The sequence below is a fragment of the Dioscorea cayenensis genome, chromosome 14 (assembly GCF_009730915.1).
Source record: "Dioscorea cayenensis subsp. rotundata cultivar TDr96_F1 chromosome 14, TDr96_F1_v2_PseudoChromosome.rev07_lg8_w22 25.fasta, whole genome shotgun sequence".
In the NCBI taxonomy this organism is placed as follows: Eukaryota; Viridiplantae; Streptophyta; class Magnoliopsida; order Dioscoreales; family Dioscoreaceae; genus Dioscorea; species Dioscorea cayenensis.
The window spans coordinates 16,591,015-16,609,257 of record NC_052484.1 but is presented as its reverse complement, the minus strand read 5'-3'; the positions used below and the strand labels follow the sequence as shown (position 1 = coordinate 16,609,257).

At 33.8% G+C, this 18,243-nt stretch overlaps 3 protein-coding genes across 3 annotated transcripts; all 3 read right to left on the bottom strand.

Moving 5' to 3' along the window:
* Window positions 1-7,729: 7,729 nt before the first annotated feature.
* On the bottom strand, window positions 7,730-12,731 carry LOC120276188 (cytochrome P450 71A9-like). The gene is made up of 4 exons (XM_039282914.1): window positions 12,674-12,731; window positions 9,490-9,916; window positions 9,061-9,397; window positions 7,730-8,338 (listed from the first exon to the last, which is right to left on the bottom strand). The coding sequence occupies exons 1-4, from the start codon at window positions 12,729-12,731 to the stop codon at window positions 7,730-7,732; spliced, it is 1,431 nt and encodes a 476-aa protein (XP_039138848.1).
* Window positions 12,732-12,767: 36 nt separating this feature from the next.
* LOC120276371 (cytochrome P450 71A3-like) lies at window positions 12,768-14,295 on the bottom strand. Its single transcript, XM_039283096.1, has 2 exons — window positions 13,349-14,295; window positions 12,768-13,250 (listed from the first exon to the last, which is right to left on the bottom strand). The coding sequence occupies exons 1-2, from the start codon at window positions 13,592-13,594 to the stop codon at window positions 13,023-13,025; spliced, it is 474 nt and encodes a 157-aa protein (XP_039139030.1). The 5' UTR covers window positions 13,595-14,295; the 3' UTR covers window positions 12,768-13,022.
* On the bottom strand, window positions 13,647-14,246 carry LOC120276187 (cytochrome P450 71A18-like). Its single transcript, XM_039282913.1, has one exon. It carries the CDS (start codon window positions 14,244-14,246, stop codon window positions 13,647-13,649), a length of 600 nt encoding a protein of 199 aa, XP_039138847.1.
* Window positions 14,296-18,243: the final 3,948 nt, after the last annotated feature.

Here is an 18,243-nt window from a genome sequence, read left to right as displayed (position 1 = left end):
GTCGATTCGACCCGGTTGAACCCATCGACCCCTGACCCTTAGGCTTGGTCGGGTCGATGCCCGGGCCGGGTCTGACAACCTTGGATATTTTTACTCATCACAAAGCACATCATATATGAGAACTAGGGTTTTTGCCTATTAGCAATCAAGCCATATTAAACACTCAATTGGATTCAAATAACATGGATTGCAATTAAAAAATATTTAAAATAACATGATCCACAACCAATGTCAAAATAGAATAAAACCCTAGAGTTCAACTATGGCCGAACAAAATTAGCCCTCTATTAATGGAGGGCAAGCATCCAAATAACAAGACATGATGAAAAAAATAAAGACATGAAAACTCCTTTTCTCAATCGCGCTGAGAGATGATATCTGAAGAAAGCCCGAGGACCTTCCATGAACGTTGCCAAGCTAATCTTGACAGCTACAATCCTTCTTCTAAAAGATAGAATGGCTGGATCTCCCTCTAGAATCACCTTCAAAGCCCTAGGGATTCACCCCCTTTCTTTCCTTCAGTCTTGCCTTCAATTAGAACCCAAGATACTCGGCCATAAGGAGCTAGATATGATGGGTCGCAAGTCTTATGGGATTACTTATAACCGTAAGTCCCGTCTGTAAGGTCTTCTGTGTGGTGCTGGACTGTAAACTTCTTTATATGCCCCTTGCGACTGCCCTTACGTATGAGCACATGCTCAGCTCGTAAGCTCCTCTGGATGATCCTTACAGTCCAGCTTACTGATACAAGTCTTGCCTGTAAGTCCCTCTAAATGTCTTTATGCTCCTCCTTACGGGTATAAACATGCTCACAAGGTCTCTAGAAGAGGCTTACGGTCATAAGCATGGCCGTTAGGTGCCCGTAAGTGAATTAGTTTGGCCTGTCCTTAGTTGATTGATGCTAAGAAAGCTCTATCTTCATTATTTTGGCTCTCTATCATCTTTTAGCACTGGCTAAAGCCTGAGAATGCAAAATATTAATACAACATGTTTTACATAAAATTCCAAAATATAACTCTAATACATGATTAATGAGTGTACAAAATGATATAAAATAATAAAAAATTGTACACTCATCAAGTTCATCGATCGACATCTCAAGGGGTAAGAGAAAAAATAGGGTTTTCATGTCTTCATCCATTTCTCTTATCTCTATTTGACTGTATGAGTGTTCTCCTTCAATAGATAACTAACTCTTTGGTGTTTGGGTGTAAATGGAACCTAAGGTTACATTTGGATAGACATTGGTTGTGGATTTTGAATATTTTCATGTTAATTGATTAATTTCAATCATTTAATGTTGAATTCAATTGTGTGTTTCTATTATCTTGGATTCGATTATAGTAAGAGCTGAGAATCCATGATTGATGTACTTGTGTGACGAATCGTGAGATCCACCTAGTATAGGCAAATCATAATAGAAGGGGATCAGGAGTCCACCTAGACATGGGGTACTTTGGCATTGAGAGTTCTCCTCCCATGATCCTTTTGAGTGAGTTAGCATAAAATTTCATTCTTAATGTAATCATAGGGAGTAGTTTTAGTATGAGATTTCAATTTTACTTCGTATGGGATTACGACAATTGCTTCGAGATGGGAGTTGCCAATTCTTTGAATTTGTGCTTTCTCTAGAAAGAGTTCATAGAGTGTATTGCGATGGTAGATTAGTCTATATCAGCGCCGCAAGGACTCATTACTATTCATCTTGAGAAAGGGGGTAGTATAATATAGGAACTCTCTTGGTTCAACTAGATTGCAAGACTTGTCATAACCATTATCCAGGACCCAATAAGCTCTAGGGGAAATTTATGCCTGAACACCCTTTCTTCATGTGTGATCAACCATATTTTCTAATTGTCTTTGTTTCTCGATTATTACGTTGCATTTACACTTCACCATTTCTATTAGGTTAGTTCTCAAATCAGAATTAGTACTAGTATTCTATGGTTCCCTGTGGACCAATACCTTACTTTTCAGCACCCTATATTACTTGATTTGTATGCATACTTATGTTTCATAGGTGGCATTAGCTCATCATTACCTTTAAAGAAAAATTTACCAATGAAATAGTAAATAAAAAAATTTAAAATAAAAATGGATAAATAATTTGTATTATGATAAGCCCCTTTTGCATATGTACTACAAGTGCATATGCGGAAAGTAGTAAAGTGTACCTAAAGGTTAGGAAGTTGAATACAGAAGCACCGATGCTTCTAGTACTAATTATTATACTATTATCTAGCCGATGAAATCAATTGAGATTGCTAACCCTAATTGAGAAGATTAAAAGTGAAGAGGATGAATAACAAATTCGGGTAGGATTAAGGGAATAGATGGTTGATAAGTGCACAATGTTCATGTATTTTATATCAATTTGTACACTCAATTGACATGTATTAGAACCATATTGTAGAATTCAATGCTAAATATAGCGTGTTGTGCATTAACAGGCTTAGGACAGTGCTTAAAGACGAGAGAGAGAGAGAGAGAGAGCCAAAAGAAGTATTTCAGACCTTAAATGATGAAGTTGGAGCTCTCTTGGCATCATTACAAGGTAAACTTGGTGTCTTATGAGCATCTTACTATTGTCCTTACAACCATAAGTCAATTCCAGAAGACCTTGTGGATATTCGTATGTCCGTAAGGTAGATTCAGAGTCAATTCACAGGACCTTACGGGTAAGGCTTATACCAATAAGGACCATTCAGAGAATCTTACTATCATAGCATATGCTCGTAAGGGTGGTCAGAAGGAGGAGAATAGTGAAGCTTATGCTCTAGTACTTATGACCGTAAGCTGGGCCGCAACACAAATAGAAGATCTTACGGATGTGACTAACAGCTGTAAGTCATTAATATGGACTCACGCAAGTGTATATACCGATCACATAATAAAGTGTGCTTGAAGTGTAGAGTCTCAATCCATAGGGAAGGAAGTGAATACTGGCAATAACTCTCGAATATGAAATTAGCCTAATTATGTACATGAAGTGTGTGTAAAAACAAAACCAAAAGAAAACTAGAAAATACAAGAAAATCATAAGAGAGAATTCAAGGAAGAGAATGATATCCGGGCATAGCATCCCTCTAGGGGTATGAAGTACATGACAATGGTTGTCTAAGCATGCAATCCAATTGTAACTGAAAGGTTTCCAAAAGTATACAAAACCCCAATTTCTTAGACGAAGTGACACTGAATTAGTACAGAGCTGATACAGATATCCACACAATCACATTAACACTCTATAAAACCTTATTATAGGCTAATGAACATCTATTAAGTAGAAAATTTTACCCCCTAAAGAGAGATCCCTAATCCGAATACAAAGTAGAAATGTGATTTCACCTAAAATCTATCCCACAAGATTGCAAAGAGAACAGAGATTATCATCAACCAAATTGGAAAGTTGTGGGAGACAAAGTCTCCTAAATACCCTAATCAGAGGGCATCCACTATTCTCTCAAATTGTAATAAGCCTTGGCTAGGTGGGAATTTTTACTCGTTACTTAGCAATATAAGATATGAGAGTGAGGACTTTCACCTCTACAACCATCAAGCATCCATTCACATAAAAGATCCAACAATCAAAGTCACAAAATTTAAACCCTAGAGTTCAACTATGCCCAAACATCTATAAATTAGCCCTCCATTAATTGAGGGCAAGAATTCAAGTTACAAAGAATGAAGGTAAAAATAGGATCCATGAAAACCCCTTTGTCAATCCCTAAGATGGAGAGTCACCGAGGTAGATTCCACGCTTGCTGCCATGGCGAGCTTAACGGCTAGGATCTCCAACCCCCTTGAATGCTGGGCCAAATCCCTCTCCAAATCTTGCCTAAGGTGCTGGAGATTTGGCCCTTTTCTTCCTCAATTTCACTTACAAGAATCGGCCCCAAAGAATAGAGAGATAAAATAGATTATGCCCTAAAAATCTTCTTAAGTTTTATTTATATCCGACTGTTTAAGAGCTGCTTACAAGCATAAGGGCTAGATCGTAAGGGGGCTGGGGAAAATAATCACGAGCCTTACGGAAACGCTTACAATAGTAAGCCTCATCCATAAGGTCTTCTAAATATGTTATGGTCCATCTTACGGCCGTAAGTGCTGGACCATAAGCTTCTTTGTTTGCTTCTTATGACTGGCCTTATGCGCCTGTACTGTGGTTGTAAGCCCCTCTAGATGGTCCTTATTAGCATCTTTACGGACGTAAGCCTTGCCCGTAAAGTCCTCTGAATTGAATCTGAACCTTCCTTATGGGCATAAGCATGCCTGCAAGGTCTTTTGAACTATACTTACTGCCGTAAGGCAGACCGTAAACTGCCCATAAGCCACCCAGTTGGCATTATCCTTGTTCTAATGATACCGAGAGAGCTCTAACTTCATCGTTTTTGTTCTAAATTGCTTCTTTTGGATGTCCTTTGCCTTTAAGCACTCCCTAAGTTTGTTAATGCAAAACACATGATATTTAGCATCGAATTCCACATTATAAAATACGTTAATAATGTACACTCATAAGTCATCCCGTAAGGCTCACGACCATCTTCTCCAGCTCCCTTACAGCCTAGCCCTTACACCCGTAAGTAGTTGTGATAAATAGAACTTATGAGTATTTTTAGGGCATCTTCTATTCTATTCTTCTATTCTTTGGCGGCTATTCTTGGAGGCGAGGTTGAGGAAGAAAATAGACGAATCTCTAGCACCTAAGGAGCAATTTGGAGAGAAATTCGGATCTACATTCAAGAGGATTGAAGAGCTTAGCCGTCAAGCTCATCTTGGCAGCGTACGTGGAAACCTCTCCAGTAATTTTTCATCCTAGGGATTGAAAATGGGGTTTTCATGGCTTTCATGTTTTACTCCATTATTTATATCTTGAATGCTTGCCCTCCACTAATGGAGGGCTAATTTGTAGATGTTTGGGCATAGTTGAACTCTAGGGTATATTTTCTTGACTTTGGTTGTTGTATCTTTGATGCTTAATTGATTTCTTATTTGCAATCATATCTATTTGAGTCTAATTGTGAGTAAGCCTAGACATAGGGTGCTTTAGAGACTCTGTCTCTCTCGATTCTCCCAAGTAAGTTAATGAGTTTCTACGCGCTCTTTGCAATCATGTGGAGTAGATTTTAGGAGAAACCGCATCTCTACTCTATATTCAGATTAGGGGTAATCTCTCCTCATAAGAGAGATTATCTACTAAGAGATTCTCATTAGCTCCCAGTGAGGTTTCATAGAGTTTTAATGCGATTGCATGGATGCCTGTATCAGTTCTACACAGATTCAGTTACTCTTCACCCTCTACCGAGGAGGTTAGTATAATTTTGAATGCCTCTCGACTCAAATAGAATTGCATACATAAACAACCTTTGTCTTGCATTTTATCAAACCCTAAAGGGATGTTGTACTCAGACAACATTCTTTCCCCTGATTTATTTCTTGTTTCATTTCCGTATTTCTTGCTTTATTCTCTTTTGTTCACACACATCACTTAATTGATTAGGCTAATTTTTAGAACTAAAGTTATTACTAGTATTCTCCTTATTCCCTGTGGATTGTTATCTTGCTTGTATCACACTATTATTGCGTGATTGGCACGTACACTTGCGTTCCTATCATATCCTGTGTGTTGGACTCATGCTAATTGCTAGCGGTAACTGGGCTCAATTCTGTGATAAAATCTGACATCGAGAGATCTGCACGGAAAAAGAGAACAATCATACTTCAAGAGCACAATTGTGGCTTGGGCAACAGAACCATGTAAAGTGTTGCGCTCTTTAGATTCTTCTATCTAGAATTTTGCAAGCCCTAAACACACCCGTGTTAAGCCTGTGCTTTTCTTTGAAATTGTTCTTTTGTACTCATTCCACTCATAATTGCATCGATTTGCTTATTTTTCTCCTAAAACTTGCTTACCTACACATTAAGTACAAAATGTCTAGCATAGCAATAAAATAGAAAAAATTATGCAAGAAGACGAGCAATGTGCACGAATTTATAATGCATAATACAAGTATTTCATGCACTCGGGGCGGAGCGACAGGGTGGGCAAAGGGGGTGGCCGACCACCTGTCGCCGGTGAGGTCTGTTAACCCTGCCTACTCCTTTCCTCCCAACGCCCTCCCACACCCTCCTTCCGCCCAGGCCCATACCCCTCCTGCCATTCCCCTTCCGCCCAGGCCCATCCCTCTCCAGCCCCGTCCCTTTCAAATTTTTTTAATATATTTTTTAATTTTTAATTTTTTATCTTTATATATTTTTATATTTTTATATTTTCATTTTTTTTAATTTTTTTAATTTTATATTTTTAGTTGAATGATTTGATTTATTTATTTATCTATTTCTCATTTATCAGATGTTTTTGTTAAGTTTGCTATTTTAAAAAATTTTGAGACAATTTGTAAAAATATCTATGATTGATTAATGTGTATTGATTTAGGGATTTGAGAAAAATTAAAGCATTGCTTTAGTAATAAATAATTTTTTTAAATTATGATTAATTTAAAGAGAAGTTTAAATGAAAGTTATTATTTTTCAAAAATATTTAAATATCAATTTATTTTTTTATTAATAAGATCTTAAATGTAAATAATTTATAAAAATTAATTTTTAAAAAATTCTTTAAATGAATTCAGATAAATTATTAAATTACATATGTCTTGTAATGAGAATTTTTTAATTTAAAATATTATCTATATTTTTATAATTATAAATCGGAATAACATCAACTCAATGTTAAGGCCAATGAAGCAAATTTTGAAAACTCAAATATATTTTTAAAATCCTCATCTTTAGATTTTTTTTTAATAATAATTTTAAAAACTCAAATTTTGAAAGACTACCAATAATTATCATAATACAAAATATTTTTAATTCAATATTTAATCAATGTAATTTAATCTTAGTTAATTTTTAAATTTTAAAATAATATAGTACAATATTAAATATTTTACTATAATGCTTAATCACTCATATCTTCTCTGACTAAATTTTTAAAATTCTATTATAATCCTCTGCAATGTCTTTTTCATGCATTTGTTTCTCAAAAAAATTAATATAATATTTATTTCTTTTAATAATAAATAAGAGCTTTTGTAGTTTTTATATCGTTACAATTTTTTTTGTTAGATTTTTGGTTTGTTGAGTTTTATTCATAAATTTTAAATATATCCTTTTATCATGAGTTTAGTAGTATGTGAAAAGATAAACAAACTTTTATTAAAATAAAATCTAAATAAATTTAATTTTTATTAAATTGATTAGATGATTTATTCTAAAATTTAATTATAGACCTCTGGTTATCTTGAGCCGCCCGTGAGTCAAAATCATAAAGAAATCTAAATTTTGATAAAAATATTTATTTTGATGAATTAATTAATTTTAATTATTTCTCTAAAATTTTACTTATTGTTATAAAAAAAATTTGAATGTATTTTATTATTAAAATTTTTAATTTAAAATTTTTGTTAATTAATTTCTCTAACATTTGTAGTTCCCATCTATATAATTTCTGGCTCCGCCCCTGCATGCACTCATTATATTATAATTAAGAACAAGAAACATTGTAAAGCATGCAAATGATTAAAAGACCAAAAACAAAAATAGAATACAAAAATAAACTACTTGACAATGGACTCAATACTAAACAAACAAACAATTAAAATATATAATTCCAAAGTAAAATATTTAAGGTAAAATTTTTTATCATATTTTATAAGATTACAACCCAAATGTATTAGAAATAAGCTTTAGCAATAAGAAATAAATTACTCTTCATCTTTACAGTTAATCCATGAGTTTCAGTCATATCCAAATCCTTACTGACCAAACCATCAGGAAGTCTCCAATCAAACCTATACACAAGATTTGCCAATGCAAGCTCAGCAATAGTAACACCATACTGAATTGCTGGACAAATTCTTCTTCCAGCACCGAAAGGAATGTATTCATAATTTTGCCCTTTGAAATCTATAAGATTATGTTCAAACCTCTCAGGCCAGAGCTCTTCTGGTGAGTCCCAAACATTTGGATCCCTTGAGATTGCCCAACCGTTAATTATGACTCTTGTTTTCTTTGGTATGTCATAGCCTTGTATTCGACAACTCTCCATAGATTCTCTAGGCACTAATAATGGTGCCGGGGGGTGAAGTCTTAGAATCTCTTTGAGAAAAGCTTTGAGGTAATTCATGTTACTTAGATCCTTTTCTTTAACCATGGATTTTCCCAATGCTTTTCCTCTTACCTCATCCTGCAACTTCTTCATGACTTTTGGATTCTTAATGAGTTCAGCAGGACTCCATTCTAGGGCTACATATCCTGTCTCAGTCCTACCAAAGAGCATGTCCTGTGTGACCATAATGATCAAAACGGTAAGAATTACAACGTTAGTTAACGTTGTAGTTTGAAGCATGCATGCATCGTTAATTTGCAAGAGATGATGCAATTATTTAGGTTTTTCTTACTTCTTTCTTCCCGTGACACATAAGCAAATTACTTCATCTTATATAAATCATGAACTTTTTAAATAAAATTTAAAACAATGTATAATTAATTTTATATGTACAATAGAGAGGTGTTCTCTTAATTACATTATATATAATATATATGTAATGATATGGATTACCAAAGAGGTTTATTGAAATAAAGGGATTAAAATTTTCAAATGGCAAGTAAAATAAAATTAAAGGAGAGGTGAAAAATAATATTTGAAAAGCAAGAGACGGTGATAAGTAATTTCATCATTTTTACAAAGGTTGCATGTAGTAAAAATTTTTTATTTTACTTATCACTTTTTATTACAAATTTTAATTTATTAATTAAAATGATTATATTATACATATAGCACTAGTGATAAGATTATAGTTATATATATATATACATATGATTGATTCGAATAAAAAATTAAATCACTAGATCTTTTATTTAAAATAAAAACATCTTTTAAATTATATATTTAATGGAATCAATCAAGTTTACAAAATTAAAAATTTAATCAAGGAATGACGAGTAGAATAATATTATAAATATAATAATAGGGTGGCAAATTTAAACCTCTTAAATCATTACCATTAGGAGGGCTTTCATCTGATCTTTGGCGAGGGAGAATTCCTTGTTAGGATCACCCTGAATAGAGAGCAAGATATCCACAAAGTCATCATCCTCCTCTTCTCTGTTTTTATTCCTATTAACATGGTCCTCGATCATCTGATCTAGGACACTGCCCCACTTGCTTGAAGTCCTTTTAGCCCTCTTATCCAACCCAAACAATGAACAGACCCATCCAAGTGAAGGGAAGTAGTTCTCCATATTGAACCCTCCAAGCAACACTGCAGTCTCTTCTATCATTTCATGAAACTTCATCTTGTTTCCACCTTCTTCATCAAAGGGTCTACCCAATATGGCTCTACAAAGCATGCCATTGGTGAAGGAGAACAAGATCTTGCTCATATTTATCGGCGATATATTAATGACGAAGTGTTTGAGATCTTATTCAACATATGAGCCACTTGTTCATCAATTGCACCATGCAAGGATTGCACCCTTTTGATGCTGAGGAGATTGGTCACGGCTATCTTTCTCATCTTCCTCCAGTGCTCACCATATGGTGCAAATGCCATGTCTTGACTTCCATAAATCATTATGTGAGCAGCATTCACTTTTGGTCTGCTTGCAAAGATGAGATCATTAGTCTTCAATATCTCTTTGGCCATTTGAGAAGATGAAACCACTAGTGTTGGAACTTGACAAAGTTGTAGAAGCATGAGAGGGCCATGCTTCTTTGAGAGCTTGTGAAGGGATTGGTAGGGTAGCAGGCCAAGTTGATGGAGGTTTCCAATGAAAGGTAGCTTCCATGGAGAAGGTGGTAGCTTAAGTGATCTCTTACTAGAGAAGCGTACTAGTTTGATGCTAAGGGTGGTTACGACTAGAATAAGGAAAATTGGAATTAGAAGCTCATGAAACATAGTTTTTTGTTTGCTTTGAATTTGCTGTCACTATGGTATGAATTTATAGATATGTCTAATTCTATAGTTTCAAGATTACGTTGAACTCAGTTATCTAAGAGAGAAAGAGACATGAGAGATACATATGCACTTTGTTCATTTTTAAAATGCGATCCACAAAATTAGAATGGAGCGTTTTTTTTTCTTTTCATTTTTATTCTTTCAACCATTTTTTTTAAATCAATTTTTTAATAAAAAAATAGAAATAAATTGATGGTTTATGAAAATGATATATTTTCCTAACGATTTGTTTTGGTTAGGTTTTATTTCATGATCGGGTAAATCGGTGAGTCAGGTTTGGCCTTATATCGGTTTAGACTAACTTTTCATTTAGTATCGAAAATGACCAAACTTTAATTTCATTTCTCGACGGGTAATCGGGATTTCGGTGGATTTTTAGTGGCGTGGATCTTTGGAAAACTTGCGTGGAAGCCTCGGGTCCACGTTCTTGACTCACCACTCGACTCACTTGATCCATGTGAGTGTTTTTGTCCACGTGGGATGTACACGCCATCCCATGTGGACAAAAACAAAACACTACGATAATTACAATAGTCGACGTGTACATCCCTACGTGGACAAAAACACCACATTGGTTAAGTAGCTGGTGGCAAGTCGATGAGCGTGGACCCGTAGGCGACCACACAAGCTTTTTTGCGTCCACGTCACCAAAAATCCACTGGAAATCCCCAATTACTCCGTCGGAGAAATAAAATTAAAGCTTGGTGCTCATTTTGATAAAAATTAAAAGTTAGTGCTCAAACTGATATAAGGCCAAACTTAGATGCTCACTGGAAAAATTTACAATCTGATGACAACCATATTTTTAGTGAGTTGGATGGATTATAAACAATTTTCAATAGGCTATAAAAAATTCTACTTGTACTTATTCCCATCAACATAGCATTTCGTGCTGCAATTACGAGTCATTTGTTGATGTATGCCGAAACATACGTGTATATATATATAGTGACAAGTACAAGGATATAACTTGCAACATGACTCTTCATGCAACCAATTTAAATATAGTGGTTTAGCATCCAATTATAGATGAGAAGCTATCTACGTCCATTCCTTGAAGCTAATGATCGACGACAAAATTTTTAATGTGTTGGATTATTGATGAATAATGTTTAATTGATTATAAAAAATCTTGGTCACATTTTTTTGAGCTAGCAGGTTGTGTTCAGTCATTTTTTGGGACATGCCAATACATGTGACAAGTTAAATATGGTAGCTTAATATCTCATTGTATATGACTAATTAACATCTACATACATCCCATAATTAGTCTTATACGAGTGTGCTATATAATTAGATTCAAGTACATAATTTAATTTCACTTTCAATATTGGTTGCAAATAATTAATACTCCCTTGCTACATGCCTACACGGCTATTTATAATAGCTTCTCAATTTTAATGACAATTAACGAGATACAGAGAAAAAATTTTGCCTTTTTGAATTTCATTACTTATCTTCTCAATCATGATTTTATTCTTCAAAATTTTAATATATATTTCTTTTTATTAAAGTAGCTAAACAGTACGTAATTAATTAATAAAAATAATTTCTACATTTTACAGTGCAGAGTTAATTAATTAGTACATGCATGCGGTTGAGAGATTTGACATTTCATATTGAGTTGTATAACTTGATCAAGACGTTTCTATGGCCACAAATTTTTAGTTTGATAATTCCTGTATCAAATTTAAGTGGTGTCTTTATCACTTTGTTAACCTTCAACTCAACCTTATGTTGTTTTATTTTATTTTATTTTATTTTATTTTATTTTATTTATAAAGAAATTCGACCAACCTTATATTTTTATTTATCTCCATCGTTAGAAAAACCCATGAACTTGATTGTACCATCAGTTTAAGATAGCCAATCTCGGATCTATAGCTTTATACAAGAAGATACCACCATAGTCTAGAAACCTCACTCAATCTATCCCCCAAATTCTAAATTCTAATTGTCAACTATCTTCGCTTGACATAATTTTAAAGCCATTGAGATTCCTTAGTAAATCTTGTTTTTTTCTCATTAATTCAGCCTTTACATTGTTTAATATTGATTTGTTGGGGTTGGATTTTAGATTGCTAATCATGTATAATTAAACACAATTTTATATTATTTTATATGCTTAACTGATATATATTAATTAAGGCGTTTATTTGGAATTACAATGCTCAACATGGTGTAAAATTTGATTTTAGGTCACAACCAGTGCATAATGAATAAGAGGCAGCCAAAAAAAAAAAACAAGATTGAACTAAAACAAGGAAGATAGCGCTCTCTCGACTTCAAAAACAAGGGAACATGCCAGACAGATGGACTCAATCGTATTGCATCACTGTGAATTACCCTTATGTAAAAAAATTAACCAATAAAATAGTAACTAAAAAAACTAACATAGAAATTGATAAATAATTTGTATTAAAGTAAAGAGTAATGTAAAAAACATTATAAATCACACAAATGATTGCAAGACCAAAAAACAAAAATAGAAAACAGAAATAGACTACTAATAATGGACTTAATAGTAAACAAACAGACTTTCAAAATACATAATTCTAAAGTAGAATATTTAAAATAAAATTTATTCTCATATTTTATAAGGTCACAACCCAGTTGTATATATTAGAAACAAGGTTTAGCAACGAGCAATAAATTACTCTTCATCTTCACAGTCAATGCATGAGTTTCAGTCATATCCAAATCTTCAATAACCATACCATCAGAAAGTTTCCAATCAAACCTGTGCACAAGGTTTGCCAATGCCAGCTCAGTAATAGTAACACCATAATGAATTGCCGGACATATTCTTCGACCAGCACCAAAAGGAATATATTCACAATTATGCTGTCGTTTGAATTCTATGGATTATTTTCAAACCTCTCCGGACGAAGCTCTTCTAGTGAGTCCCAAATTTTTGGATCCCTTGTAATTGCCCAATAGTTAACTAGGACTCTAGTTTTGTCTGGTATGTCATAGCCTTGTATTCAATAACTCTCCGTAGATTGTCTAGGTACTAATAATGATGCCGGGGGGGTGAAGTCTTAAAATCTCTTTGAGAAAAGCTTTGAGGTAGTTCATGCCACTTAGATCTTTTTCTTTGACCATGGATTTTCCAAATGCTTTTCCTCCTACTTCATCTTGTAGCTTTTTCATGACTTTTGGATTCCTAATGAGCTCTGCAAAACTCCATTCTAGTGCTACATATCTCGTCTCAGTCCCACCAAAGAGCATGTCCTGTATTGATAATGATGTACACAATAAGAACTACTAGAAACATGTATGGTTAATTTGCAAGAGATGAGCTAATTACTTTGGTTTTTTAAAATCATTACCAATAGGAGAGCTTTAACGTGATTTTTGGAGAAGTAGAATTCCTTGTTAGGATTACTCTGAATAGAGAGCAAGATATCCATAAAGTCATCATCCTTCCTTTCTCCCTTTTTATTCCTATTAACGTGTTCCTCAATCATCTGATCTAGGACACTGTACGTCCCACATGCTTCAAGTCCTCTTAGCCCTCTCATCCAATCCAAACAGTGAACACAACCATCCAAGTGAAGGGAAGTAGTCCTCCACATTGAACCCTCCAAGCAACACTGTAGTCTCTTCCATCATTTCATGAAATTTCATCTAGTTCTCACTTTCTTCATCAAAGGATCTTCCCAGTATGGTTCTGAAAAGCATGCCATTGGTGAAGGAGAACAAGATCTTGCTCATATTTATAGGCGATATCGATGATGAAGCGTCCGAGATCTTATTCAACATGTGAGCCACTTGCTCCTCCATTGCACCATGTAAGGATTGCACCCTTTTCATGCTGAGGAGATTGGTCACAGCTATCTTTCTCATCTGTCTCCAATGCTCACCATTTGGTGAAAAGGCCATGTTTTGATTTCCATAAAGCATTATGTGAGCAGCATTCACTTTTGGTCTACTTGCAAAAATGAGATCATGAGTCTGCAAGATCGCTTTAGCCATTTCAGAAGATGAAACCACAAGAGTGGGAACTTGACCAAGTTGTAGAAGCATGAGAGGGCCATGCTTCTTTGAAAGCTTGCAAAGGGATTGGTGGGGTAGCAAGCCAAGTTGATGGAGGTTTCCAATGAAAGGTACCTTCCATGGAGAAGATGGTAGCTTCACTGATCTCTTGGAAGAGAAGAGTGCTAGTTTGATGCTAAGGAGAAGTAGAACTACAATGAGGGAAATTGGAATTAGAAACTCAAGAGCCATTTTTTTGGTTTGCTTTGAATTTACTGTCGTTGTGCTGTGAATTTATAGATATGTGCAACTAGTTCCAAGATTGATGCTAAACTTAGTTATGGAAGAGAGAAAGAGATATGAGAGACATAATGGGCTGTGAATGCCATAATAGAAAGTTTTTCCACTGCATTTTGTTAATTTTTAAAATGAGGTCCGCACTTTTTTTTTTTTTTTAAAAAAAATAAGTACCACCCCATCAAAGAATTGTTAAGGGATATGTAACTAAAATGGTGTACTAGTTACGGAGGTTTATTAATCACTTAAGAATTTATTAATTTGATCAATCATCACATGAGGTGATGAAAGTTTAGTCATGCACATACCAAAAAATTTTCATAAATCAAATCTAATTACTAAATTTATTTTACTATTTAATTATAGAGGGAAGGGATATGACTAATCGGATATTTAAATAGTATCATTAACAATATAAATTAAGAAATAGTAATGAACAATGTTGTTATAGTTTTATTACAAGACTTCACATGGCGTCTTACCAATTATTGTGTTGTAACAACTCCACTGGGCCACCAGGGGCTTATCTCCACAAAATTTGAATGGACAGCGGCTTGTCTCCAACTCTCCATAATTAAAATGGATCTTTTACTTTTTGCTTTATTATTGTTTTAAACTTTTTTTTTCGCTTATTGGAAAACCATGACACGTGAAAATAGAATGAGTTATCAGAGAGAGAGAGAGAGAGAGAGAGAGAGAGACATGATGAGTATGCTAGGCCGTATATGCTATAATAGGGGTTTGTTTGAGGTCTACAAAATATATATATATATTTTAGAATGAGGTCCACATATATTTTTAACCACCGCGACAAGGGTTGCCCCACATGTTTTTTTATAACCACCGCAACAAGGGTTGCCCTATTAAAAAATTCATGCAACCACAATGGTTCATCAATTATGTTATAATTAATTTATCAACCACCTAAAAATTTATTTATCTAATCAATTATTACATAAAGTAAAAAATGTCCGGTCACTTGCAGGTCAAATTTTTTTTTTAAACCTAAATGATAAATTTACTTTGTTACATGATTTTTGAAAAAGAAATACAACACTTCTACAAAAGACTAATTGAGTATTTAAATAATATCATAAACAATACCACTAACAGTGTCGTTACAACAAAACTTTTGTATGAGATTTAATATTCTTTGCCTTGCCATCATTGCATTGTAATAATGCCACCAGTGCCTGTCCCCACAAAATTAGAATGGAGTTGGTTTTTTTTTTTTACTAGAAAAGCATGAAACACATAAAAATGCACATTGGGTTATTAAAGAGAGAAAGAGACATGAGAAATATGCTCACCCATGAATGCCATAATAGAAAGTTTGTTTGGGGTCCACAATATATATAGATATAGATATATGAGAAAATGTTGTCACGCCCCGAACTTAGAGCATTGACAAACGACCGCATACTCTGAGGTCACGATCAGTAAAGCGCGTAAGCGCCAAAACTTGTCTCGCACTTAGATAAAAACAACCTTTAACCAATACGTTAATTTTTCAAAAAAGCAACATAGAGGCACGATGCACGAAATATGATGGAAGCAAATAACCAGTGTCTCACAAGACATTAAACATAAGACAGAAGTTCTAAATTTACAACAAAGAAAGTTTATTAACTTGAAATATAACTAGGCGGCGACTTGCTCAACGACACCGCTAAACTGTCCACCACCCAACCCTACTCCCCGATCCGAAGATGAGAGAACAACTTAATGAACTTGGGAGCCCAGATGGCAACCACTAAAAACATCGGGATCACAAAAAAATGTTCATTAGTTTTTAAAAAGTGTACAAAAATGTAACAAAGTGAAATAAATATCAAAAATGAAATCCGAAATCGAAATTAAATCATATGATTTAGTTTACAAAAATAACAAGCATATATGTCCCCCAAACAACTAATGCCAAAACAAAATATCATAGCTCATTTATTTAAACTCGGTGACCCGAGTCGAAATTCAGAACTCATAGGTTTACCCTCGGTGACCCGAGCCAGAATATCAGAGGCCGTTATTCTTCAGCAGCGGAGCGGTGCGAAACTATATTTTCTATAGTCGAGAATGCGTGTCGACACGGTCGGGTGTTTAACCCTAGTAGCGGGGTTATTGCATTGTTAATTGGGGACTCACGAATTTCTATACAAAAATATATCATGTCCAAAATTATCGTCAACACAACAATGAAATTTGGTGATCCCGTTTTTCTAATGAAAATAATTCTAATTAATTCAAAATGAGTTGATGCCAATATGTGGTAAGAATAAGTAAAATTTAATAAAGCAGGTAACCACATTATTTAAAATATAAGTAATCCATAACAGAATAGATATTTAAACTTATAAATCAAGATTTATGCAACCATTTCAATCTTTAAATAGCCATTGTCTCTAGAGTTCAAAAGTAAAAATAAAAATAAGAATATATAATATATTAACGAAGCGATTAGCGGTCAAGTTTAGAATCAATTAAATAAACAAATAAATATATAAATAAAAATCTATAAATTCTGAAGATAATGGTAGATACAGTATTTTAACCCAAAACATTTAAACATAACACCATGAATGGTTTTAACAATAAAACCCAAAGTAATTAAATAATTATCTGAATCATTTCGATAATTAGAAATTTATATATACATATATATAGGTTTATATACGGTTTCCTTACCTGACTAGCTAACACCAAAACTACAAGCACCACGAAATTAGGCTTCCACAGAACACCCTATATTTGACAGTACATTCCAATGTATTAAAACGCTAAACATGCTACAAATACACAGAAATATACAGTGGATCAAATTCCTATCCTAACTATCATAACACTTTAAACATCCAACAATCTAACTTATACAAATGTACACATGTTATATATAAATCTGTGTGTTAACTATTTATACATAAAACTTCTCCACTAATCCCTAGAAATATCTAAAAACAATTAATCAATTATAATAAATATATATATATATCTTTGCAGAACCTCAACCAACTTTGTTCCATCCATCAAAATTCGAGTGGAATCTAAAACTAAAGCTTTCTTAAAAAGAAACAATACAATTCATCCATATATATAGAACCCGACTTGCATGAACACGACCATCCAATCCAAAAATTTAATATATATCTACATATATATATTTGTTAAATTTGATGAGTGCTAAAGGGGACGCCATGACACCCTAAATTCCACACTAATTTCAAAAATAATAATAACAATTTTATTATTTCTTTTTCAAATCAAGAATAATGTTTTTAACACAAAAAAACAACGTGATCATGAACATAGGCAACAATAATACAAATCAATATAAGAAATTTATTGTTCAATGGCTAATTTCATCATAAATCAATCCACCAAGTACATAACATAATCCCTAAATAAGTACATTAAACAATACCACGATAAAATCTAGGAGATAATTTTACCACTTAACCCTAGATCTAGGATGAGAACGCTTACCTCACAACGATAACAACACAACCCTTGACGAAGAGGCCTATCTCCGTCCTCGCCACTGGCACCACACACACCAAAAAGAAAAGAGAAAAAGAAAGAGGCAAGATCTCTCCCTCTTTCTTGGTCCAAACGAAAATCTAAATCAGGAGAAACAAGAGGTGGCGGCTAGGGTTTGAAAACCTAATAAAAATATAAAGATTAAGAAAAAAATAAAATTTAATAAAAAAAGGAAGGTTTCTATTCCTCTTACATATGACCATGCATGCAAAAAAATTAAATGAATTAAATTAAAAAAACATGTAGGGGCCCATAACTCCTCCCTCCTAAAAAAAGTTTAGTCCTCTAAACTCTTACGTCGATCGATGAAAAGATACGGGTACCTCTTTCTCATTTCTGACTCTAACTCCCATGTCGCTTCACGCTCTGAATGATTGCTCTCTTGAACCTTTACATAAGGAATGGTCCGTCTTCTTAAAAG

Bases quoted from the DNA above. Each gene is read 5' to 3' on its own strand.
- LOC120276371 (XM_039283096.1), bottom strand. From the start codon at position 13,594: ATGTGGAGGACTACTTCCCTTCACTTGGATGGTTGTGTTCACTGTTTG. The intron at 13,251-13,348 runs GTAATGATTTTA...TTATCAATACAG, and splicing joins ACGTTAAAGCTCTCCTATTG to GACATGCTCTTTGGTGGGAC.
- LOC120276188 (XM_039282914.1), bottom strand. From the start codon at position 12,731: ATGGTTATTGAAGATTTGGATATGACTGAAACTCATGCATTGACTGTG. The intron at 9,917-12,673 runs GTAATTTATTGC...TCCTTATTCTAG, and splicing joins ATTGACTGTGAAGATGAAGA to TCGTAACCACCCTTAGCATC. The intron at 9,398-9,489 runs GTTGAATAAGAT...CATGCTTTGTAG, and splicing joins GATGAACAAGTGGCTCATAT to AGCCATATTGGGTAGACCCT.
- LOC120276187 (XM_039282913.1), bottom strand. From the start codon at position 14,246: ATGGCTCTTGAGTTTCTAATTCCAATTTCCCTCATTGTAGTTCTACTT.